General features: G+C 42.7%; 1 protein-coding gene across 8 annotated transcripts; it reads left to right on the forward strand.

The window, feature by feature from the left end:
- Positions 1 to 1926: 1926 nt before the first annotated feature.
- Positions 1927 to 25961, forward strand: LOC139537098 (putative syntaxin-5). 8 transcript variants are annotated; one of them, XR_011667463.1, is made up of 9 exons: positions 2445 to 2795; positions 11106 to 11340; positions 13422 to 13492; positions 15187 to 15303; positions 17168 to 17249; positions 17417 to 17538; positions 22266 to 22388; positions 23690 to 23864; positions 25069 to 25961. XR_011667463.1 is itself a non-coding variant. In XM_071337995.1 (9 exons), the coding sequence occupies exons 7-9, from the start codon at positions 17447 to 17449 to the stop codon at positions 24842 to 24844; spliced, it is 345 nt and encodes a 114-aa protein (XP_071194096.1). In that variant the 5' UTR covers positions 2445 to 2795; positions 11106 to 11340; positions 13422 to 13492; positions 15187 to 15303; positions 15403 to 15445; positions 17168 to 17249; positions 17417 to 17446; the 3' UTR covers positions 24845 to 25961. The 8 variants fall into 8 exon arrangements, 6 of the variants coding, with proteins under 6 accessions (XP_071194092.1, XP_071194091.1, XP_071194096.1 ...); XR_011667462.1 differs by lacking the exon at positions 25069 to 25961 and adding an exon at positions 24715 to 24854; XM_071337995.1 differs by lacking the exon at positions 23690 to 23864 and adding an exon at positions 15403 to 15445 and having other exon boundaries at positions 24715 to 25961.
- Positions 25962 to 26481: the final 520 nt, after the last annotated feature.

The following is a 26481-nucleotide window of genomic DNA, read 5'->3' on the forward strand; positions in this document are numbered from 1 at the left end:
CATGTGGTCTGATGATTCAAAAATAGAGCTTTTTGGTCTAAACTCCACTCGCCGTGTTTGGAGGAAGAAGAAGGATGAGTACAACCCCAAGAACACCATCCCAACCGTGAAGCATGGAGGTGGAAACATCATTCTTTGGGGATGCTTTTCTGCAAAGGGGACAGGACGACTGCACCGTATTGAGGGGAGGATGGATGGGGCCATGTATCGCGAGATCTTGGCCAACAACCTCCTTCCCTCAGTAAGAGCATTGAAGATGGGTCGTGGCTGGGTCTTCCAGCATGACAACGACACGAAACACACAGCCATGGCAACTAAGGAGTGGCTCCGTAAGAAGCATCTCAAGGTCCTGGAGTGGCCTAGCCAGTCTCCAGACCTGAACCCAATAGAAAATCTTTGGAGGGAGCTGAAAGTCCGTATTGCCCAGCGACAGCCCCGAAACCTGAAGGATCTGGAGAAGATCTGTAGGGAGGAGTGGGCCAAAATCCCTGCTGCAGTGTGTGCAAACCTAGTCAAGAACTACAGGAAACGTATGATCTCTGTAATTGCAAACAAAGGTTTCTGTACCAAATATTAAGTTCTGCTTTTCTGATGTATCAAATACTTATGTCATGCAATAAAATGCAAATTAATTACTTAAAAATCATACAATGTGATTTTCTGGATTTTGGTTTTAGATTCCGTCTCTCATAGTTGAAGTGTACCTATGATAAAAATTACAGACCTCTACATGCTTTGTAAGTAGGAAAACCTGCAAAATCGGCAGTGTATCAAATACTTGTTCTCCCCACTGTACATGTGACTAGTCAACAGGAACGCTAATAAACTAGCAGCAGCATATGTGTTAAAGTTAGAGTTTGTGCAAAAAGGATCAATGCAGATAGTTCGGGTAGCTATTTGGTTAACTACACTGAACAAAACTATAAACGGAACATGCAACAACTTCAAAGATTTAACTGAGCTACAGTTCATATAAGAAAATCAGTTCACTGAAATGAATTCATTAGGCCCTAATCTATGGATTTCACATGACTGGGAATACAGATATGTAATTGTTGGTCACAGATACCTTGGGAAAAATAAGTAGTGGCGTGGATCAGAAAAACAGTCAGTATCTGGTGTGACCGTTTGCCTCATGCATCGTGACACATCTCCTTCACAGAGTTGAACAGGCTGTTGATTGTGGCCTGTGGAATGTTTTCCCACTCTTCAATGGCTGTGTAAAGGTAGGGAACTGGATCACGCTGTCGTACACGTCAATCCAGAGCATCCCAAACATGCTCAATGGAGGACATGTCTGGTGAATATGCACGCCTCTAAAATAACGTTGGAGGCGGCTTATGGTAGAGAAATTAACATTCAATTCTCTGGCAACGATTCTGGTGGACATTCCTGCAGTCAGCATGCCAATTCCATGCTCCCTCAACTTGACATCTGTGGCATTGTTGTGTGACAAAACTGCATATTTTAGTGGCCTTTTATTGTCCCCAGCACAAGGTGCACCTGTGTAAAGATCATGCTGTTTAATCAGCTTCTAGATATGCATTATCTTGGCAATGGAGAAATGCTCACAAACAGGGATGTAAACACATTTGTGCACAACATTTGAGAGAAATAAGCTTCTGCATATGGAACATTACTGGGATCTTTGATTTCAGCTCATAAAACATGGGACCAACACTTTACATGTGCACCATGTGCAGTCTTTGACAGTCTTAGAATTGTTTTTGCTTGCACTGTCCTGGTTAGATCCACCATTTGACAATGTGAAAAAATATCCAGAACAGATTATTTGATCCCTTGTATATATTTAGGCTGAATTCACATGACTATTCTCTGCACTGTGTTTGGGCTCTACAGAAACCATGCATGAATGGACAGGTCGGAATTGGTCCTACTGGGTTTCCGTACCCCGTAATGTAATAAAGTCGACGTGACGCTGAACTCGGGGTATAGATGAAGAACCCATAGCCTTAGTAATGACAAATATTTTTATAACTAATCCAAGACAAATTTTAGCCTGTCGTTTCCAATGGGAACAAATTAGTCACAGTGGGCAGAGCCAAACACGAGCTAGCAAGATCTAAGATTGGCATATTCTAGCAAGTATTTGCATGTTTCCGTTAAGGAACGCCTACTCAAGTGCGCGTATGCATTACCTAACTTCGCCTTTGCAATCCTTCTAAACTACGCGATTTTTTACAACTTTGGCAAAGAGTAAAGTTTACAAAACCTAATCCACTCTGTTAATAACATATTTTAGTTTTAAGAACAGAACTGTATTGAGAGCAAATGTTTCATCGATGAGAAAATGTGCAGAATGTCGGCCAAAATCCATCTCGTTCCATCTTCTCCCACTGGGCTTCCTCTCACTGCCATATTTGATTGTGAGTTGCAACGCCAAGCGGATGCTTCACATTTATACATCCGGTGAAATATCTGTCTCGTTGTGCCATCTGTGGTAAAATGCCGCCTTCAAAACAACTGGGTACTCGGAAAGATACGAGGTAAAATCATGACATCAGTGATCTTCAGGTCGGAGCTCTAGATAGAGTTCCTGAGTTGGGATTCCGAGTTGGATGACGGTTCAAATCGATTTTCCCAGTCGGAGATAGTTTCTTTTCGCAGTTTCCAGTTGTTTTGAACGCACTGAAGTCGGAGATTTCCGAGTTCCCATTTGTTTTGAACGTGGTATTATATTGGAGAAGCAGTTTTAGCCTATCTTCGTATTATACTGTATTTGGTGGAGTGATCAAATAAAAATGATAAATAAGTAGCGAGCCATATACTTACCGGTAAGATATTGTTGGTATTGAAACCTCACTATGGGTCGAAAAGATACCCTTATAACACATGCTTAGTTATGTATCCAGACTGTTTTTGTTGTGCCAATGTTTTTACTGTAACGCTACCTACTACAGTAGCTAACGTTAAATTGTTACCTAACCTAGTAGTAGCTAGCCAGCTAGCTAGGCTAATTCAGTTTTGGTAACCAGAATGCTAACTAGCAGCAGGCTTGTTTTGAGAATATTGCCATTCACTCACCACACACAGTCATTCCATCTTCTGTTAGCTAGATACATCTAGGAGAATATAACATTTATGAATATTGATGCCGTTGGTCCTAGATTATACTTTGTCGATTCTGAGAGTTAATATTAGCCGCCCGGCTGTGTGTAATGAAGTACCTAGCTAGCCAGCTAAAGTTAACGAACAAAGTAGCTTCTTAATACTTGTTTGCTGTTCTGACCATAATTTTACTGTTAGGCCAATTAATTTTTTATTTAACTAGGTCATCTTATTTACAATGACGGCCTAGGAACAGTGGGTTAACAGCCTTGTTCAGGGGCAGAATGACAGATTTGTACCTTGTCAGCTCGGGGATTCGATCTAGCAACTTTTCGGGTACTAGTCCAACGCTCTTGGTTACTTGACGCCCCCAATCATTATATGAACTAACAAGCATGTGCTCTGCCTTCAATGGATAGACCGCTAGTACCTCAACTAATATTAGGTCAATCAACAAATTGTAATCTGGATTTTACATCATTGGATTGTTCTGTTTTTCATTACTGTGCTTTGTAGATATTTTTAGACATATTTTTAACAGCAGATTCAAATCAAATTGTATTTGTCACATACACATGGTTAGCAGATGTTAATGCGAGTGTAGCGAAATGCTTGTGCTTCTAGTTCCGACAATGCAGTAATAACCAACGAGTAATCTAACCTAACAATTTCACAACAACTTACCTTATACACACAAGTGTAAAGGAATGAAGAATGTGTACATAAAAATATATGAATGAGTGATGGTACAGAACGTCATAGGCAAGATGCAGTAGATGGTATCGAGTACAGTATATACATATGAGATGAGTAATGTAGGGTATGTAAACATATAAAAGTGGCATTGTTTAAAGTGGCTAGTGATACAGGTATTATGGCAAGATGCAGTAGATGGTATAGAGTACAGTATATACAGAGGGGAGAACAAGTATTTGATACACTGCCGATTTTGCAGGTTTTCCTACTTACAAAGCATGTAGAGGTCTGTAATTTTTATCATAGGTACACTTCAACTGTGAGAGACGGAATCTAAAACAAAAATCCAGAAAATCACATTGTATGATTTTTAAGTAATTAATTTGCATTTTATTGCATGACATAAGTATTTGATCACCTACCAACCAGTAAGAATTCCGGCTCTCACAGACCTGTTAGTTTTTCTTTAAGAGGCCCTCCTGTTCTCCACTCATTACCTGTATTAACTGCACCTGTTTGAACTCGTTACCTGTATAAAAGACACCTGTCCACACACTCAATCAAACAGACTCCAACCTCTCCACAATGGCCAAGACCAGAGAGCTGTGTAAGGACATCAGGGATAAAATTGTAGACCTGCACAAGGCTGGGATGGGCTACAGGACAATAGGCAAGCAGCTTGGTGAGAAGGCAACAACTGTTGGCGCAATTATTAGAAAATTGAAGAAGTTCAAAATGACGGTCAATCACCCTCGGTCTGGGGCTCCATGCAAGATCTCACCTCAGAACTACACGGCAGAACTACACGGCAGGACCTGGTCAATGACCTGAAGAGAGCTGGGACCACAGTCTCAAAGAAAACCATTAGTAACACACTACACCGTCATGGATTAAAGTCCTGCAGCGCACGCAAGGTCCCCCTGCTCAAGCCAGCGCATGTCCAGGCCTGTCTGAAGTTTGCCAATGACCATCTGGATGATCCAGAGGAGGAATGGGAGAAGGTCATGTGGTCTGATGAGACAAAAATATAGCTTTTTGGTCTAAACTCCACTCGCCGTGTTTGGAGGAAGAAGAAGGATGAGTACAACCCCAAGAACACCATCCCAACCGTGAAGCATGGAGGTGGAAACATCATTCTTTGGGGATGCTTTTCTGCAAAGGGGACAGGACGACTGCACCGTATTGAGGGGAGGATGGATGGTGCCATGTATCGAGAGATCTTGGCCAACAACCTCCTTCCCTCAGTAAGAGCATTGAAGATGGGTCGTGGCTGGGTCTTCCAGCATGACAACGACCCGAAACACACAGCCAGGGCAACTAAGGAGTGGCTCCGTAAGAAGCATCTCAAGGTCCTGGAGTGGCCTAGCCAGTCTCCAGACCTGAACCCAATAGAAAATCTTTGGAGGGAGCTGAAAGTCCGTATTGCCCAGCGACAGCCCCGAAACCTGAAGGATCTGGAGATGGTCTGTATGGAGGAGTGGGCCAAAATCCCTGCTGCAGTGTGTGCAAACCTGGTCAAGAACTACAGGAAACGTATGATCTCTGTAATTGCAAACAAAGGTTTCTGTACCAAATATTAAGTTTTGCTTTTCTGATGTATCAAATACTTATGTCATGCTAATTAATTACTTAAAAATCATACAATGTGATTTTCTGGATTTTTTTTTTTTAGATTCCGTCTCTCACAGTTGAAGTGTACCTATGATAAAAATTACAGACCTCTACATGCTTTGTAAGTAGGAAAACCTGCAAAATCGGCAGTGTATCAAATACTTCTTCTCCCCACTGTACATATGAGATGAGTAATGTAAGGCATGTAAAAATTATATGAAGTGGCATTGTTTAAAGTGACTAGTGATACATTTTTTTCATACATTTTTACATTGTTAAAGTGGCTGGAGTTGAGTCAGTATGTTGGCAGCAGCCACTCAATGTTAGTGGTGGCTGTTTAACAGTCTGATGGCCTTGAGATAGAAGCTGTTTTTCAGTCTCTCGGTCCCTGCTTTGATGCACCTGTACTGACCTCGCCTTCTGGATGATAGCGGGGTGAAAAGGCAGTGGCTCGGGTGGTTGTTGTCCTTGATGATCTTTATGGCCTTCCTGTGACATCGGGTGGTGTAGGTGTCCTGGAGGGCAGGTAGTTCGCCCCCGGTGATGCGTTGTGCAGACCTCACTACCCTCTGGAGAGCCTTACAGTTGTGGGCGGAGCAGTTGCCGTACCAGGCGGTGATACAGCCCGACAGGATGCTCTCGATTGTGCATCTGTAAAAGTTTGTGAGTGCTTTTGGTGACAAGCCAAATTTCTTCAGCCTCCTGAGGCACTGTTGAGAGGCACTGTTGCGCCTTCTTCACCATGCTGTCTATGTGGGTGGACCATTTCAGTTTGTCCGTGATGTGTATGCCGAGGAACTTAACTTACTACCCTCTCCACTACTGTCGATGTGGATAGGTGGGAGCTCCCTCTGCTGTTTCCTGAAGTCCACGATCATCTCCTTTGTTTTGTTGACGTTGAGTGTGAGGTTATTTTCCTGACACCACACTCCGAGGGCCCTCACCTCCTCCCTGTAGGCCATTTCGTCGTTGTTGGTAATCAAGCCTACCACTGTAGTGTCATCTGCAAACTTGATGATTCAGTTGGAGGCGTGCATGGCCACGCAGTCATGGGTGAACAGGGAGTACAGGAGAGGGCTCAGAACGCACCCTTGTGGGGCCCCAGTGTTGAGGATCAGTGGAGTGGAGATGTTGTTACCTACCCTCACCACCTGAGGGCGGCCCGTCGGGAAGTCCAGTACCCAGTTGCACAGCGCGGGGTCGAGACCCAGGGTCTCCCGCTTGATGATGAGTTTGGAGGGTACTATGGTGTTAAATGCTGAGCTGTAGTCAATGAACAGGATTCTCTCATAGGTATTCCTCAAGTCTAGATGGGTTAGGGCAGTGTGCAGTGTGCAGTGTGGTTGCGATTGCGTCGTCTGTGGACCTATTGGGGCGGTAAGCAAATTGGAGTGGGTCTAGGGTGTCAGGTAGGGTGGAGGTGATATGGTCCTTGACTAGTCTCTCAAAACACTTCATGATGACGGAAGTGAGTGCTACGGGGCGGTAGTCGTTTAGCTAAGTTACCTTAACTTTCTTGGGAACAGGAACAATGGTGGCCCTCTTGAAGCATGTGGGGACAGCAGACTGGGATAAGGATTGATTAAATATGTCCGTAAACTCTGGGTTCACGCCCAGGCTCTGTCGCAGCCGGCCGCGACCGGGAGGTCCGTGGGGCGACGCACAATTGGCCTAGCGTCGTCCGGGTTAGGGAGGGTTTGGCCGGTAGGGATATCCTTGTCTCATTGCGCTCCAGCGACTCCTGTGGCGGGCCGGGCACAGTGCGCGCTAACCGAGGGGGCCAGGTGCACGGTGTTTCCTCCGACACATTGGTGCGGCTGGCTTCCGGGTTGGAGGCGCGCTGTGTTAAGAAGCAGTGCGGCTTGGTTGGGTTGTGCTTCGGAGGACGCATGGCTTTCGACCTTCGTCTCTCCCGAGCCCGTACGGGAGTTGTAGCGATGAGACAAGATAGTAATTACTAGCGATTGGATACCACGAAAATTGGGGAGAAAAGGGGGTAAAATTTTTGGGGAAAATAAAATAAAAGAATATGTCCGTAAACACACCAGCCAGCTGGTCTGCGCATGCTCTGAGGACGCGGCTGGGGATGCCGTCTGGGCCTGCAGCCTTGCGAGGGTTAACACGTTTAAATGTTTTACTCACGTTGGCTGCAGTGAAGGAGAGTCCGCAGGTTTTGGTAGCGGGCTGTGTCAGTGGTCCTCAAAGCGGGCAAAGAAGTTGTTTAGTCTGTCTGGAAGCAAGACATCCTGGTCCACGACGGGGCTGGTTTTCTTTTTGTAATCTGTGATTGACTGTAGACCCTGCCACATACATCTTGAATTGCGACTCTACTTTGTCTCTATACTGACGCTTAGCTTGTTTGATTGCCTTGCGGAGGGAATAGCTACACTGTTTGTATTCGGTCATGTTTCCGGTCACCTTGCCCTGATTAAAAGCAGTGGTTCGCGCGAATGCTGCCATCAATCCACGGTTTCTGGTTTGGGAATGTTTTAATAGTTGCTGTGGATACGACATCGCCGATGCACTTGCTAATAAACTCGCTCACCGAATCAGCGTATTCGTCAATGTTGTTGTTTGACGCAATGCGGAGCATATCCCAGTCCACGTGATCGAAGCAATCTTGAAGCGTGGAATTAGATTGGTCGGACCAGCGTTGAACAGACCTGAGCGCGGGAGCTTCCTGTTTTAGTTTCTGTCTATAGGCTGGAAGCAACTAAATGGAGTCGTGGTCAACTTTTCCGAAGGGAGGGCCTTATATGCGTCGCGGAAGTTAGAATAACAATGATCTAGGGTTTTACCAGCCCTGGTTGCACAATCGATATGCTGATAGAATTTAGGGAGTCTTGTTTTCAGATTGGCCTTGTTAAAATCCCCAGCTACAATGAATGCAGCCTCAGGATACAGTGGGGAGAACAAGTATTTGATACACTGCCGATTTTGCCGATTTTCCTACTTAAAAAGCATGTAGAGGTCTGTAATTTTTATCATAGGTACACTTCAACTGTGAGAGACGGAGTCTAAAACAAAAATCCCGAAAATCACATTGTATGATTTTTAAGTAATTAATTAGCATTTTATTGCATGACATAAGTATTTGATACATCAGAAAAGCAGAACTTAATATTTGGTACAGAATCCTTTGTTTGCAATTACAGAGATCATACGTTTCCTGTAGTTCTTGACCAGGTTTGCACACACTGCAGCAGGGATTTTGGCCCACTCCTCCATACAGACCTTCTCCAGATCCTTCAGGTTTCGGGGCTGTCGCTGGGCAATACGGACTTTCAGCTCCCTCCAAAGATTTTCTATTGGGTTCAGGTCTGGAGACTGGCTAGGCCACTCCAGGACCTTGAGATACTTCTTACGGAGCCACTCCTTAGTTGCCCTGGCTGTGTGTTTCGGGTCGTTGTCATGCTGGAAGACCCAGCCACGACCCATCATCAATGCTCTTACTGAGGGAAGGAGGTTGTTGGCTAAGATCTCGCAATACATGGCCCCATCCATCCTCCCCTCAATACGGTGCAGTTGTCCTGTCCCCTTTGCAGAAAAGCATCCCCAAAGAATGATGTTTCCACCTCCATGCTTCACGGTTGGGATGGTGTTCTTGGGGTTGTACTCATCCTTCTTCTTCCTCCAAACACGGCGAGTGGAGTTTAGACCAAAAAGCTCTATTTTTGAATCATCAGACCACATGACCTTCTCCCATTCCTCCTCTGGATCATCCAGATGGTCATTGGCAAACTTCAGACGGGCCTGGACATGCGCCTGCTTGAGCAGGGGGACCTTGTGTGCGCTGCAGGATTTTAATCCATGACGGCGTAGTGTGTTACTAATGGTTTTCTTTGAGACTGTGGTCCCAGCTCTCTTCAGGTCATTGACCAGGTCCTGCCGTGTAGTTCTGGGCTGATCCCTCACCTTCCTCATGATCATTGATGCCCCACGAGGTGAGATCTTGCATGGAGCCCCAGACCGAGGGTGATTGACCATCATCTTGAACTTCTTCTATTTTCTTCTATTTTCTAATAATTGCGCCAACAGTTGTTGCCTTCTCACCAAGCTGCTTGCCTATTGTCCTGTAGCCCATCCCAGCCTTGTGCAGGTCTACAATTTTATCCCTGATGTCCTTACACAGCTCTCTGGTCTTGGCCATTGTGGAGAGGTTGGAGTCTGTTTGATTGAGTGTGTGGACAGGTGTCTTTTATACAGGTAACGAGTTCAAACAGGTGCAGTTAATACAGGTAATGAGTGGAGAACAGGAGGGCTTCTTAAAGAAAAACTAACAGGTCTGTGAGAGCCGGAATTCTTACTGGTTGGTAGGTGATCAAATACTTATGTCATGCAATAAAATGCAAATGAATTACTTAAAAATCATACAATGTGATTTTCTGGATTTTTGTTTTAGATTCCGTCTCTCACAGTTGAAGTGTACCTATGATAAAAATTACAGACCTCTACATGCTTTGTAAGTAGGAAAACCTGCAAAATCGGCAGTGTATCAAATACTTGTTCTCCCCACTGTATGTGGTTTCCATTCTTGGTTGACTTGGTTAATAACCCTGACCCTAATGATTATATAAAGCTATGGGACATTCAAGCTATTTGCATGTCAGGCACATTATGTAACAGAACTGTATCCTTATTCTGGAAATCAGGATTTGGTGGGGGCCTGGAAAACTATTTTACCTAACGGTCACTTACCTCACACATTGGTTCTCACTTTTCCATTGACTACTCTGTTCTTTTATCTTTTAGTAAGCAAGGGGAAATAAGTCACTCTTTGAGAATAGTCTTGTAGACAGACCAGTGTTGCCCAACCCTGGTCCTTGAGTACACCCAACAGTACACAGTATCTTAGTAGCCCTTGACAAACACACCTCATTCAACTCATTGAGGGCTTGGTGATTAGTTGACAAGTGACTTGTTGATAGCCTAGCTAGCAGCTACTGTCTCATTTCAGATGCAGTGCTTCCTGGGACAGTTTGATGTACTTGTCATCTTGGTTCTACAAGTCTTTTTGATGGAAACGTTTAACACAATTCTTACTGGAGTCAGGTGAATCAAACCAAAATAAAATTGTATCGATCACGTGCGTCAAATACAACAGATGTTGACTTGAAGTACACTGAAATGCTTACTCACAGGCCCATTTATAACAGTGTAGAGTTAAAAATGAAGACATATTTGCTAAATAAAAAAGGAAATGGTAACACAAAACAATGAGGCTATATACAAAGAGTACCAGTACAGAGTCGATGTTCATGGGTACAAGGAAGTTGAGGTAATACAGTATGTACCTATGGCTAGGGGTAAAAGTGAGTAGGCAGTCAGGATATATAATAAATAGAGTGGCACCAGCGGTGTGTGTGTGTGTTGGAGTCAGTTTAGTATGTGTGAGGGTTTGGGTAGAGTCTAGTGGGTGTGTATAGACCCATTGCAAGAGAGTCAGTGCAAAACCATTAAAATAAATAAATAATAAAGGTGGTCAATGTAAATAGTCCGGGTAGCCATTTGATTAACTGTTCAGGAGCCTTTTGGTCACAGACTTGGCGCTCCGGTACCGCTTGTTGTGAGGTAGCAGATAGAAAAGTCTATGACTTGGGTGGCTGGAGTCATTGACAATTTTTAGGGCCTTTCTCTGACCCCATCTGATATAGAGGTTCTGGATGGCAGGGAGTTCGGCCCGGGTGATGTACTGATGTCAAAGTGGGACTCTGTGTTTTCTCCAAAAGGTGATTGTATCTGAGCATCCATGAACACGCGTCGTTGCCACGATCCTAGGAACAGCCAGGAAGAGGTATACCTAGGGCTTGCCCAGACCCAGTCACTGCTGATCCAGCCACAGGACCCACAACTCACAGCGCCCAGTCCACCTCCACCTGACCCATGGTGGACATAAGCAACATGTCTGGCAGGGACCGCACCAATGAGTTCCAGTTAGTCTGCAGGTCACTACAGGGGAGACAGGTGAGTCAAATGAGCAACATAGAAAGGCCATGTACAGTCATGGCCAAAAGTTTTGAGAATATTAATTTTCACAGAGTTTGCTGCTTCAGTGTCTTTAGATATTTTTGTCAGATGTTACTATGGAATACTGAAGTATAATTACAAGCATTTCATAAGTGTCAAAGGCTTTTATTGACAATTACATGAAGTTGATGCAAAGAGTCAATATTTGCAGTGTTGACCCTTCTTTTTCAAGACCTCTGCAATCCGCCCTGGCATGCTGTCAATTAACTTCTGGGCCACATCCTGACTTATGGCAGCCCATTCTTGCATAATCAATGCTTGGAGTTTGTCAGAATTTGTGGGGTTTTGTTTGTCCATCCGCCTCTTGAGGATTGACCACAAGTTCTCAATGGGATTAAGGTCTGGGGAGTTTCCTGGCCATGGACCCAAAATATCAATGTTTTGTTCCCCTAGCCACTTAGTTATCACCTTTGCCTTATGGCAAGGTGCTCCATCATGCTGGAAAAGGCATTGTTCGTCACCAAACTGTTCCTGGATGGTTGGGAAAAGTTACTCTCAGAGGATGTGTTGGTACCATCCTTTATTCATGGCTGTGTTCTTAGGCAAAATTGTGAGTGAGCCCACTCCCTTGGCTGAGAAGCAAACCCACACATGAATGGTCTCAGGATGCTTTACTGTTGGCATGACACGGGACTGATGGTAGCGCTCACCTTGTCTTCTCCGGACAAGCTTTTTTCAGGATGCCCCAAACAATCGGAAAGGGGATTCATCAGAGAAAATGACTTTACCCCAGTCCTCAGCAGTCCAATCCCTGTACCTTTTGCAGAATATCAGTCTGTCCCTGATGTTTTTCCTGGAGAGAAGTGGCTTCTTTGCTGCCCTTGACACTAGGCCATCCTCCAAAAGTCTTCGCCTCACTGTGCGTGCAGATGCACTCACACCTGCCTCCTTCCATTCCTGAGCAAGCTCTGTACTGGTGGTGCCCCGATCCCGCAGCTGAATCAACTTTAGGAGATGTCCTGGCGCTTGCTGGACTTTCTTGGGCGCCCTGAAGCCTTCTTCACAACAATTGAACCGCTCTTCTTGAAGTTCTTTATGATCCGATAAATGGTTGATTTAGGTGCAATCTTACTGGCAGCAATATCCTTGCCTGTGAAGCCCTTTTTGTGCAAAGCAATGATGACGGCACGTGTTTCCTCGCAGGTAACCATGGTTGACCGTGGAAGAACAATGATTCCAAGCACCACTCTCCTTTTGAAGCTTCCAGTCTGTTATTCGAATTCGATCAGAATGACAGAGTGATCTCCAGCCTTGTCCTCGTGAACACACACCTGTGTCAACGAGAGAATCATTGACATGTCAGCTGGTCCTTTTGTGGCAGGGCTGAAATGCAGTGGAAATGTTTTTTGGGGATTCAGTTCATTTGCATGGCAAAGAGGGACTTTGCAATTAAATGCAATTCATCTTATCACTCTTCATAACATTCTCGAGTATATGCAAATTGCCATCAAACAAACTGAGGCAGCAGACTTTGTGAAAATTAACATGTGTCATTCTCAAAACTTTTGGCCACGACTGTATGTCGTTCGGAACTACTATCAAATGTCGAGAATCAAAATATTCTCTAGCTTCCCTACAATGGGTGGGGATGTACTTTACAATTGCATACCACCCAGTTTAATTTCACTGATCAATGTTGATTGAGGTTCCTTTTTCTCCAGGATGGGGTCTATTCCAGTAAGCCTGCCCTCAGGGCAATCAGACAACACAGTGACTTTACCCTCATGGCAAAGCTAGTAGCATTACACTGTGTTATAAACACTCATTAATTATGAGAACAGATACATCTTTTTATATATAGCCCCTCTATCAGAATCCATATAGCCTACTCAACTGTTTCTTTATTTATATTTAACAGGAGGATTGGGAAGGACTTGAGTAACACTTTTGCCAAACTAGAAAAACTCACAATACATAAGGAATCAATCTTTTTGAAGGGATTTTTTTTGTTGTTGAATGTAATTAGTGTCCACAATATGGTAATGGATATGTAACTTGCTGATTCTTATCTTTCCTAGTTGCCAAAAGGAAATCCCTCTTTGATGACAAAGCTGTGGAGATTGAGGAGTTAACCTACATCGTTAAACAGGTGAGGGGAGACATAGGCCTGTATTAGATTCCGTCGTTATGCTACAGTGTTTATACAGTGCATTCAGAAAGTATTCAGACCCCTTCACTTTTTCCACATTTTGTTACGTTACAGCCTTATTCTAAAATGTATTTAATTGTTTTTTTCCCCTCATCAATCTACACACGATACCCCATAATGACAAAGCAAAAACAGATTGACATTTTTGAAAATGTATTATAAATAAAAAACTTTATCATAAGTATTAAGACCCTTTACTCAGTACTTTGTCGAAGCACCTTTGACAGTGATTACAGCCTCGAGTCTTCTTGGGTATGACGCTACAAGCTTGGCACACCTGTATTTGGAGAGTTTCTCCCATTCTTCTCTGCAGATCCTCTCATGTCTGTCAGGTTTGATGGAGAGTGTCGCTGCACAGCTATTTTCAGGTCTCTCCAGAGATGTTCGATCGGGTTCAAGTCCGGGCTCTGGCTGCACCACTCAAGGACATTCAGAGACTTGTCCCGAAGCCACTCCTGTGTTGTCTGGGGTGTGTGCTTAGGGTCGTCATCCTGTTGCGAGGTGAAACTTCGCCCCAGTCTGAGGTCATGAGTGCTTTGGAGCTGGTTTTCATCAAGGATCTTTCTGTACTTTGCTCCGTTCATCTTTCCCATCAATCCTGACTAGTCTGCCAGTTCCTGCTGCTGAAAAACATCCCCACAGCATGATGCTGCCACCACCATGCTTCACGGTAGGGATGGTGCCAAAGAGTTTAGTCTTGGTTTCATCAGACCAGAGAATCTTGTTTCTCATGGTCTGAGAGTCCTTTAGGTGTCTTTTGGCACACTCCAAGCTGGCTGTCATGTTTTACTGAGGAGTGGCTTCTGTCAGGCCACTCTACCATAAAGGCCTGATTGGTGGAGAGCTGCAGAGATGGTTGTCCTTCTGGCTCTCCCATCTCCACAGAGGAACTCTGGAGCTCTGTCAGTGACCATCGGGTTCTTGGTCACCTCTCTGACCAAGGCCCTTCTCCCCCCGATTGTTCAGTTTCGCCGGGCTATAGGAAGAGTCTTGGTGGTTCCAAACTTCTTCAATTTAATAATGATGGAGGCCACTGTGTTCTTGGGGACCTTCAATGCTGCAGACATTTTTTGGTACTCTTCCCCAGATCTGTGCTTCGACACAATCCTGTCTCGAAGCTCTATGGACAATTCCTTCGACCTCACGTCTTGGTTTTTGCTCTGACATGCACTGTAAACTGTGGGACCTTATATAGACAGGTTTTTGCCTTTCCAATTCTTGTCTAATCAATTGAATTTACCACATGTGGACTCCAATCAAGTTGTATAAACATCTCAAGGATGGAAACAGGATGCACCTGAGCTCAATTTCGAGTCTCATAGCAAAGGTACTGAATACTTATGTAAATAAGGTGTTTCTGTTTTTATGTTCAATACATTTGGTTACATTTCTAAAAACCTATTTTCGCTTTGTCATTATTGGGTATTGTGTGTAGATTGATGAGGATTTTTTTTCATTTAATCCATTTTAGTATAAGGCTGTAATGTAACAAAATGTGGAAAAATCAAGGGGTCTGAATACTTCCCGAAGGCACTGTATTTACAGAATGCTATTCACGCACACTTCAGGCACACTTTATTAGATGCCTTTTGAGATGTAAAAGTAAACTGTCTTTTTTTGTTTTCTTTGTGCAGGACATACACAGTTTGAATAAACAGATAGCACAGCTGCAGGGCCTTGTGCGCTCCAGACAAAGTCAGAATGGCAAACATCTACAGACACATTCCAACACCATCGTTGTCTCCCTCCAGGTAACTTCCATGCTCTGGCATTCTGATAGGCCACTAGTTTTATCCAATGTAGACATTTACATGTTGCGTTCATTTTATAACAGCCTTTTTCTGTTCTAGTCAAAACTGACATCAATGTCAAACGACTTTAAGTCCGACTGAGGTAAGGCATGCTGACACACACACCTCTTTTCACAGTAAATCTTTTGACCAGACTAGTTTCGATTTTTTTGTTCCATTTACAGTGGGGTACGAAATGATTTATACCCTTGAGAAAGATCAGTGAAAATGACTGTATAAAATACTGAGCTACAGGTAACTGCCAAAATAAAGGAAACACACAGGTGTTAAGTTAATTAAGCAATTAACATGCCATCATGCTTAGGGTCGTGTATAATAATGCTGGGCAGGCCATTATTTTGACTACTATGGCTATGCCCCCATAGGATGACAATGACCCATCCACAGGGCATGAGTGGTCACTGAATGGTTTGCTGAGCATGAAAACAATGTACACCATATTCTGTAGTCATCTCAGTAGCCAGGTTTCAACCCAATTAAACACTTATGGGAGATTCTGGTGAAATGCCTGAGACAGCATTTTACAACACCATCACAAAACACCAAATGATGGAATTTATGGCGCCTCCCTCCTATAGAGTTCCAGACACTTGTAGAATTTATGCCTGGGTGCATTGAAGCTGTTCTGGCTCGTGGTGGCCCAACGCCCTATTAAGACACAATGTTGGAGTTTACTTTAGTTTTCGCAGTTACCTGTATTTTGTAAGCAAAAAAAAAAAGGGGGAATTATATTATTGTAAACTAATACAATTGCTCAGAGAAAGAAGTAAGAATTTTTATCTCAAAAAGGAAGGGGTCAAAATGATTGACACCCCTGTTTTCAATACCTTTCAATACCTCACCTTGCGAGGATAATGGCACTGACACTTTTTCTTAAATGTTTTATGAGATTGGAGATCACATTGGGAGGGATTTTAGACCGTTCCTCCATACAGATTCTTTCCAGATCCTTGATCTCCTTCGTCTGCTCATATGGACTACCCTCATCAATTCAATCCACAGGTTTTCAATGGGGTTCAAGTTCGGCGACTGAGATGGCCATTGCAAAATGTAGATTTTGATGTGTGCTTGGGGTCATTGTCTTGCTGGAAGATCCACTTGCAGCCAAGTTTCAGCCTCCTAACAGAGGCAACCAGGTTTCTGACTAAAATGTCCTGGTACTGGGTAAAGTTCATGATGCCGTTGACCTTAACAAAGGCCCCAGGACCAGTGGAAATAAAATAGCCCCATAACATCAAAGCTCCCCCACCATATCTCACAGTAGATATGGGGTTATTTGGCGTTTAAATGAGAATGCATGAGCAGAAAATGGAGAATAATAACCCCACGCCAAACAGCTCTATTTTCATGTCATCCAACAAATGTAAATGTCTGGAGTTTTCTAAACATTTACATTTAAGTCATTTAGCAGACGCTCTTATCCAGAGCGACTTACAAATTGGTGCATTCACCTTATGATATCCAGTGGAACAACCACTTTACAATAGTGCATCTAACTCTTTTAAGGGGGGGGGGGGGGTTAGAAGGATTACTTTATCCTATCCTAGGTATTCCTTAAACGGCACATGGATTGGAACTGGTGCTTTGGTCAGATGACATGAAAATAGAGCTGTTTGGCCACGTACACCAGCGGTGGATTTGACATTGAAATGAAAACCCCTACCTTTTTGAGAAAACACATTAGTTGTTAAACAGCTTGTTTTATCAAGGATGTCAATACTTTTGGACCCCACAGTATATTTGTTGGTTCATAAACGGTTTAAACATTGATTTTCTTCTCGCCCCCACACTCTTCCCTTTGTAGAACCTCAAAGAGCAGAAAACTAGAAGAGATCAGTTTTCTCAAGCTCCAGCTTCCTCCTCCCATCTCCACGCCAGCAACTTCAGTGAGGAAAAAATAACAATTACATTTGAAGCTTGACACACTGTCCTCTTTAAATACAAACGCTTTTGACTTGTTTCTGGATTCATGTGTGAATCAATACTACTGGTTGTTTCTAAATAATTGGCATTCATGCTAAGTGGTCTAACTCTTGTGGCGTGTGTTGTACAGGAGTCGTACATCCAGAGCCGCGCGGACACCATGCAGAACATAGAGAGCACCATCGTAGAGCTGGGCTCTATCTTCCAGCAGCTGGCCCACATGGTGAAGGAGCAGGAAGAGACTGTGCAGAGGTGAGGGAGAAATGGAAAGATAGACAGAGATTATCAAGCTGCTGGTAGAGATGCTTTGTCCCTGGTATGACATAGTTGTTCCAGTGTTTTGTTGAGATTACATATCTTAACTGTGATCAGACGGGGCGTGCAGTGGTAAGCAGGCTAGTGGAACCTCTGACACTCATTGTCCTCCCCTTTTGCCATCCTATTTCCTGCAGAATTGATGCCCACGTGGGGGACAGCCAGCTCAACGTAGATATGGCACATTCAGAGATCCTCATGTACTTTCAGTCTGTCTCATCCAACCGCTGGCTCATGGTCAAAATCTTCCTCATCCTCCATAGTATTCTTCATCATCTTTGTGGTCTTCTTTGCCTGAGGACCAGGAGGCACTTGGCTAAGAATGATAGGAAGGAGGATGAGAAAGGGAGGAATTGTGCTGGAGGAGAGTAGAGTGGGGAGGAAAGAGATTAAATAGAGAGGATGTGTTGGGAACAGAGGAGTAGCTGGATGGGTGGTGTGTTCCCTCTTTGTTTTTCAGACTTCCTCTTCTTGTGGTTTAAAGAAAAGACCACTACTAACAAACAATTATATGTGTGTCAGGATGCAGTTATATTAATAATAGCTGTATGGTAGGTAGAAAGGAGATGAAAATATTATTATTATCCTCCATTGTATGGAGTAAATAGATGAAGATGATGATGATGATGGGAGGAAAGAAGACTATTGCAGTTGGATTAAAACTCTTTTTGTTTTCAAATCAAAATCCAAAATGTATTTTATTTTTATTTCACCATTTATTTAACCAGGTAGGCCCGTTGAGAACAAGTTCTCATTTACAACTGCAACCTGGCCAAGATAAAGCAAAGCAATGCGACAAAAAAAACAACACAGAGTTACACATAAACAAACTTACAGTCAATATTACAATAGAAAAATCTATGTACAGTGTGTGCAAATGTAGAAGAGTAGGGAGGTAAGGCAATAAATAGGCCATAGAGGCAAAATAATTACAATTTAGCATTAACTCTGGAGTGATAGATGTGCAAGTAGAGATACTGGGGTGCAAAAGAGCAAGAAGATAAATAACAATATGGGGATGAGGTAGTTGGGTGTGCTATTTACAGATTGGCTGTGTACAGGTACAGTGATCGGTAAGCTGCTCTGACAGCTGATGCTTAAAGTTAGAGAGGGAGATCTAAGACTCCAGCTTCAGTGATTTTTGCAATTCGTTCCAGTCATTGGCAGTAGAGAACTGGAAGGAAAGGTGGCCAAAGGAAGTGTTGGCTTTGGTGGTGACCAGTGAAATATACTTGCTGGAGCGTGTGCTACGGGTGGGTGTTGCTATGGTGACCAGTGAGCTGAGGTAAGGCGGGGCTTTACCTAAGATAGACTTGTAGATGACCTGGAGCCAGTGGGTTTGGCGACAAATATGTAGTGAGGGCCAGCAAACAACAGCATACAGGTCGCAGTGGTGGGTAGTATAAGGGGCTTTGGTGACAAAACAAATGTTATAGACTGCATCCAGTTGGCTGAGTAGAGTGTTGGAGGCTATTTTGTAAATGACATTGCCAAAGTCAAGGATTGGTAGGATAGTCAGTTTTACGAGGATATGTTTGGCAGCATGAGTGAAGGAGGCTTTGTTGAGAAATAGGAAGCCGATTCTAGATTTAATTTTGGATTGGAGATGCTTAATGTGAGTCTGGAAGGAGAGATTACAGTCTAACCAGACACCTAGGTATTTGTAGTTGTCCACATATTCTAAGTCAGAATCGTCCAGAGTAGGGATGCTAGTCGGGCGGAAGGGTGCGGGGCAGCAATCGGTTGAAGAGCATGCACTTAGTTTTACTTGCAGTTGGAGGCCTCGGAAGGAGTGTTGTATGGCATTGAAGCTCGTTTGGAGGTTTATTAGCAAGGTGTCCAGAAGGGCCAGATGTATACAGGATGGTGTCATCTGCATCGAGGTGGATCAGAGAATCACCAGCAGCAAGAGTGATATCATTGATATATACAGGGAAAAGAGTCGGCCCAAGAATTGAACCCTGTGGCACCCCCATAGAGACTGCCAGTGGTCCGGACAGTAATACCTACTCTAGGAGTTTAGGGCTGATTGGCAAGGCCATGTGAATGCCCTTTTCTTTGATGGTTAGAAAAGCTGATGGGAAATGTTTTGGCAACACATAACTTAAACTGTACATGCGTTGTGTTGCACAATGCTATCATGCACATAAAAGGACATCCATCATGACAGTCATCTTGACGTGGTTGACCTGAGATAAATGAATGTACTGTGTAATTGAAGCATTGCCAGTATTTCTGACGATGCTTTTATTTTCTCTAGTCAGATTCTGTATGTGCAGAACATGCAGTTAGGAGAGGAGAAAATGTGTCTTTTAAAAAATAAAAAATAAAACGGTTTGAACGGTGACCTCGGTCATTTGGCTGACCAATAACGTCATCCAAAATTCCATGACCGTTGCAGCTCTACCGGTTATTTAAATGATGTTAAATCATGGTCTGCACATAACACCTGATGAGGGATATTTTACAGACCATGTTCTCCATTTTCTACCCCTCCCGCACATCTCTTAAAGAGAAAAAATATATCCATTATTTATAGATGTTCAGTAAACAAACTTTCACATGAACGTTTTTAAATCTTGGTTGTATCTGTGCCCCTGAGGTATCTGTAAAATGAAATTAATTGTTGAAACGCTTGAAAAAATTCTGATTTGTTATGTTTCCAGAGCAGAGGATGCTGGTGGGAGGAGCTATAGGAGGACCGGCTCATTGTAATGGAATAGGAAAAAATGGAACAGTATCAAACATATGGAAGTCACATTCCATTCCAGACATTACAATGAGCCCGTCCTCCTATAGCCTCCCACCAGCCTCCACTGCTCTAGAGTCCTTTTTGTTCAAGGCAATGACTCAGAAAGACAATGAAAAAAAATATTCTAATATACAAACTCATCTGCTTAGCTCAAATTCTGGAGCCAAGAAATGTTGGAATGGAAATTTTCTGGATTTTTCCCACCCAATGTATTTAGCCTGCACTCATTGTACCACATTTCAGTTACTGTTTTACCCATTTGCTCTGTCTTTGGACATCTTGGAGGAAGTATTGTAGGTCATAGCAAATGTTATTGATACCCCTCATTTCTGTATTTTGTCTGATGCTTTTGTTGCAAATAATGAGTAATGTAAAAGTGCAAATAAAAAGTAACTATTTTAAAGTTATTTTTTTTTCATTGTCAATGGTAACTGCCAAAATAATGGAAACACTTGATTAAATGATGGATACAAAGTATTTTGAAAGCAGGTGCTTCCAGACAGGTTTGGTTCCTGAGTTAATTAAGCAATGAACATCCCATCATGCTTAGGTTCATGTATAAGAATGCTGGGCAGGCCATTATTCTGGCTACTATGGCTATGACCAATAGGATGACAATACCTCCATCCACAGGGCACAAGTGGTCACTGAATGGTTTGATGAGCATAAAAACTATGTAAGCCATATGCCATGGCCATCTAAGTCACCAGATCTCACCCCAATTGAACACTTATGGAGATTCTGGAGTGGTGCCTGAGACAGCGTTTTCTGACACCATCAACAAAACACAAAATTATGGAATTTCTCGTGGAAAAATGGTGTCACATCTCTCCAATAAAGTTGAAAGCTGAATAGTTTATTTACATTTCTGATTTATTTGCATAGGCATCTATTTCAGAATAATGAAATATACCATTAGGAAACAGAATATGTAACTGTTGTATATTGGCACTATTATAAGTTGAGTGAAATGTGTCTTGTAGCTCTGATAATGAGGTTTGCTCCCAGTTTGACTTATTTTCTTCTTTCATGTTATTTCTCCATCTGTCCCTCCCTAGCTTTCGCCCATCTCCACAGGACATATCTCATGCCAGCCTGGTCTCATAAACTAGACGTAACATAGTAAATGTAAACCTCGGGACACTCAAATTAGTATGATATGTTACGTTTGGTATGGTTACAAAAGATAGAAGGTTACTTAAGGGTTAAGGGGGAAAAAATTAAGTAATGTGTTTGGTAGGGCATATAACGCGAACATCTAGCAACTGAAAGGTTCATGTTCGAATCCCATCACGGACAACTTTAGCATTTTAGTTCATTACCAATTTTGCAACTTACCTTTTTTTTTATAGCTACTTTGCAACTACAGTACATAGCATGTTAGCTAACCCTTCCCATAACATTAACCCTTTTACCATACTCCTAACCTTAAACCCTAACCCCTAGCCTAGCTAACTTTAGCCACCCAGCTAATGTTAACCACAACAAATTGGAATTCGGAAGATATCATACAATCTGAAAATGTGCAACATTTTGTAATTTGTAACAAATTGTAATTTGTAACATATCATACAAAATAGATGATGGACATCCACAAATTAATACATACCAATACGAAACATAACATATCAAACTAATTGGAGGGAACCAGATTTACCTTTACTATGTTATGTCTACCCCTGAGTCCAGGTTTCTCAGGCATGCTCCTAGACCTCCTCTTGACCTCTATGGCTGCCTCTTCTCTCTCATCTCTGGACCACCCTTCCTGTCCTGTGTTCCCCTGGCCTGCTGTCCTGCTCCACTTGGGGTTGATGCAGGTCTGGAAGGTGATGGAGGAGAGGACCTGCTGCGTTTCAGACTCCAGCGGGCGGCCCCTAACTCTCATGTCCTTGTCTCCCTCTACCTTGTCCAGGCAGTCACACAGCACTGAGCGGAAGATACGAGACACCTCGCCCACCTTCGGCTCCAACTCTGTCACCAGCTTCCTTGTCCTAGACATGACAAAGATTATGTATGGAGAAAGAGAGAGAGAATGGTGAGTTTTATAGTTCATGGCTGTGATGACTTGAACTGACATTGTCTGTCAGGACTGTTTAGAACCTCCTGCTACCTCAGTATGACAGGGCCACACTTGTAGGAAGGGATTTTGGCACAAACGTCCTGGAGCTCCATTAGTTCCCCAGGGGTGAGAGTGTATGGGCGCGTTCGAGCGGATCAGTATTGTCAAGTCGGTGACCATCATTGGTGACCATCGCCTTTCAGTGTGTTGCGTTATGGGTAGAACATTTGTCCGACTTGAGACTGCATGTCGACTGCATGAACTTTACAAAAATCATGTGATCAAAAGTCATGCTGCAGTTACTTCTCACCAACTGCACCATGCAGCCATCACCTGCATTGTGGGAGGCACTGTACGTCAACCAATCATTAGTGGGGGTTTTAGCCCACGCAAACATGGACAAAGACATTTGAAACAGGAACCAACTTTGCTGTGATTCTAAAGCTACAGGGGATACAAATGAAGGTGATATTTAGGACCGCTCTCTATTAACCAATTAATTTTACACACATTATGTTTTCAGTTTGGAAGTGTATCATATGGGGGTATAAACAGTTTATTTCGACATTTATAAAGAAAAACTTTTATAAACAATCGCAACTGCCATGTTTATCTGAGCCTTGCTGTTGGAAAACCACTACAGTGTCAATTAAAGGGAGAGTTCTTATCTTAAAAATATCCAATGAACATAATACATCATGAATAATTAGGAATCTAGTAATTACAATGAAAGATCCAATGCGAAACAATGTACATTATTTTTCCCTGTAATAGCTTCTGTGCCAAGTGAGTAGAAAGGCGGATGTCTAAATTCTAATCTGCTATTAATACAAGTCTGTGTGAGACCCTTATTGATTGGACCAGCATTTCCCCAGCCAGTGACAGGTTAACATGCCTTGATTTAGATTGGAAATAACTGCCGTCATCTGAGCAGAATCACGGTCGCCATCTCCAGTCTATTTATTAGGGGGATTTTAGAGTAGAAAGAATGAATGTTAAAGTAGCCAAAACAGTAGGTGCATATGGTTAAAGCCAGATGGTTACTACATAGGCTCTGACTGCTGTCACTACCAAACAATATATCCTCCTGAGTACTACATCTCTCATATGGGGATGCACCTCTTTCTGTGACTACTTTAATCCAATTACGGTTTTACAGAAATAATTACTGTGAATAAAAATGGTTAGTATTGTAATTACCTAAGTAAGTAATACATGAAAGGATGTCCAGAACAGAGGATTGAGTTCTCGAAATTAAACTGTTTATTCTCACACAGGCTACTGTATTCCGACGCTCACTTTTTCAGGATGTAAAGAGGCAGAACAATAAACAGCATGGTCATATTACAGAAGCTACTGTGCCTAGCCCCCCGCGTCTCCACCAATCACACCAGACATTCCTTTGATTGCCAGACAGCAGGTTGACTGGCATGCTGGACCCCACGAAACCTGGTAAAAAACCTTTAACCTGATTAAATGGTAAATGTGCACTGATAACAACAGAACTCAGTTCAGCCACAATTTCATTAGGCCATGCACTGAACACTTGACAGATTGGAGTAGTTTGAGAAAAAACATTCTGAAATGTAGTTGATACTGAATAAATGTTTGCCATTTGGCAAGCTTCATTTGATAGAAATGGTGAAATGAAGTCTGAGTTTATAATTGTAACCACATTATCACAGGCTACTTCATTAACAAAGAGGCTACCAACCAACGTTACAGTTACTCTGTTCCTTTTTTACTAAGCTGCCTTTAAATAATATGAACGATTTTTATAACTAAACCAAGAGAGACCACAGCCTGTAGCTTAAAATAGGAACACATGATCCATAGTGGGCAGAGCCAAGCAGGAGCTAGCGAGATCCTATTGGTGCGTTCTAGAATTAATTTGCATATTTCTGTTGGGGAACACCTGCTCTGTGATATGTGCAAAAACTCAATTCGCCTTTGCATGCCTTCTAAACAAGGCAATTTTTTAAAACTTTGGCAAAGGGTAAAGTCTTACAAAACTTTGTCCACTCTATTCGTAACAGATTGTAGTTTTGGGAACATAAATTTATATTGAGATGAAATGTTTAATCGATGACTAAATTATCAGAAAGTTGGCCAAAATACATCTCATTCCATCTTCTCTCTCCCTCCTTCTCATTCCCTTATCACTGCCGGCCACTGGACTTCCTCTCAGTACCATATTTGGTAGTGAGCGGAAACACCAAGGGGATGCTTCACATTTATACATCCGGGTGAAATATCTGTCTCATTGTTCTATCTGTGGTTATATTTCACTTCTGGTTTTCAGTGTGGCAAGCTCATCTTCGACCAAATGGGACAAAATTGCAGACGTTTGCAAACAAATCCATTTCCAGACCCAGAAGTCCATGCATCATCAGAAATGGGATAAAGGAGGCTTAGATGCAAAAAGGCCCTAATTGAAAACAGTGCTCATGATGGAAGTCAAGTCATCACCCACCTCTTCTTTACTTCTCTTATACCCCCTCCCTTTCCTCCTTTTCTCCCATCACCACCACCCACTCTCTCCTTTTCACATGTAATTGCTGGTCAAGTTTTTCACTCCATCTATTGCCCATCCCTTGTAAATCTGCCCCTCTCTCTCTTCAACTCTCTCTGCTTTGTCTCGCTTCTCTTTGTTTAGGTAAACATCTTGCAGAGACAGAGAATACTAAGATACCAACTAGGAGAAGAGTAACTGGGAATCTGAGTACTGCAGTCATCTCTGAGGGAACAGAAGGAAGGACTCTTACATGTTCTTATATTGTCCTTGTAAAAATGATAAGATACGTTGCGATGGTCTTGATGACATTACAACAACCGTGTTTGACAGTATTGACATGATATTTCAGTTTCTTTTAATAAAATGGTTTTCTCTTCCAATTCAGTTCTGATTGTCATGCTGATCTCTTGAAATTAATCAGGGGCTGTTCCAAATCCAACAGATTGAACTGAAATCTTTGACCCTTGATATTCTGTCAGAAATACATCACTATTTTACCCCATCAAATATCTAGAGTTTAATACAGGGTAGGGTGTTTTGATTGGGTGGTCAACTGGTCCCTGATTGGCTCAAGGCATACCACTGCACTTTTATTTCCCTCCTTCCCTCTTCTGTACTTTTATATTCAAATGTCCAGTCTCCACTCAGACCAGATAGTCTGATTCTTGTCAGCGGTATATGGATTATTGTATATTCCTGTTCTTTCTCTGAATAATCAGTTTCTCTTTTATGTTTACTTCAAGATTGTCAGTATATGCAGTATATCTCCTCTATGCCTCTGTCTGTGCTTGGCCCTGATTTACAGGCTCCCAGCCCTCTGAGTAATAAGACTCCTGTTTCATAGCAGTTGGACTCAGTTCAGTTTTTTTGGTGAGCAAAGGGGATCTGCAAGCTCTCACAGATTGAATTGACGAAGCTAAATGTGCATTAAAGTTACTTTGGTGGGTATTTGTACTGTAATTAATCAAATTCTCATTGTCTGCCAGTGTACCATACCAGCAGTACAGTATAGAATAAAGTGCTTCTCAAGATTGGTATAACTTCCAAGCATTTTCTTGATAAAAAGTCTTACCATTTGCATGCAAGCATTATATTTGTGCTTATTCTGCTTAAAACTGGGTTGCATTTTAACATAGCGTACATTGATGACTACAGTATATGCAGTGACAAAGGGAGAGACCGCCCTGGGAAGATGATCTGGCCAGTGAGAGATAGAGGGAGAAAGTTTGTGTTTTGCTGTCAAAGCCTTGTTTAACTGAGTAAGCGACTAATATATTTCATACTCACTGACATTGATGGCAATGGGCCCAGAGTTAACAACATGGAGGTACATCAGTTAATTGCAAATTTGACTTTTTAATCTTAGAGACTCCTCCGACAACCAGGGCCACTCTGGGGGACACGGTCCACAGTCTCTGAAGGTGTCTCATGCTTTATCCAGGGTTCAACAAAGTGGTGTTTTTGGTTAGTGAGACCTAGCTAAGAGTCTATTAGAGAATGGAGGATTTGAATCCTATGAGAACACAGTACAGAATTCTCCTCCCCTCAAAAGAT

The sequence above is a fragment of the Salvelinus alpinus genome, chromosome 13, assembly GCF_045679555.1.
Source record: "Salvelinus alpinus chromosome 13, SLU_Salpinus.1, whole genome shotgun sequence".
NCBI lineage: Eukaryota > Metazoa > Chordata > Actinopteri > Salmoniformes > Salmonidae > Salvelinus > Salvelinus alpinus.

Coding starts and splice junctions, on each gene's coding strand:
- LOC139537098 (XM_071337991.1), top strand. CDS start 15,254: ATGGCAAACATCTACAGACACATTCCAACACCATCGTTGTCTCCCTCC. Junction 15,304..17,167: donor CCATCGTTGTCTCCCTCCAG/GTAACTTCCATG, acceptor TTCCCTTTGTAG/AACCTCAAAGAGCAGAAAAC. Junction 17,250..17,416: donor TCTCCACGCCAGCAACTTCA/GTGAGGAAAAAA, acceptor TGTGTTGTACAG/GAGTCGTACATCCAGAGCCG.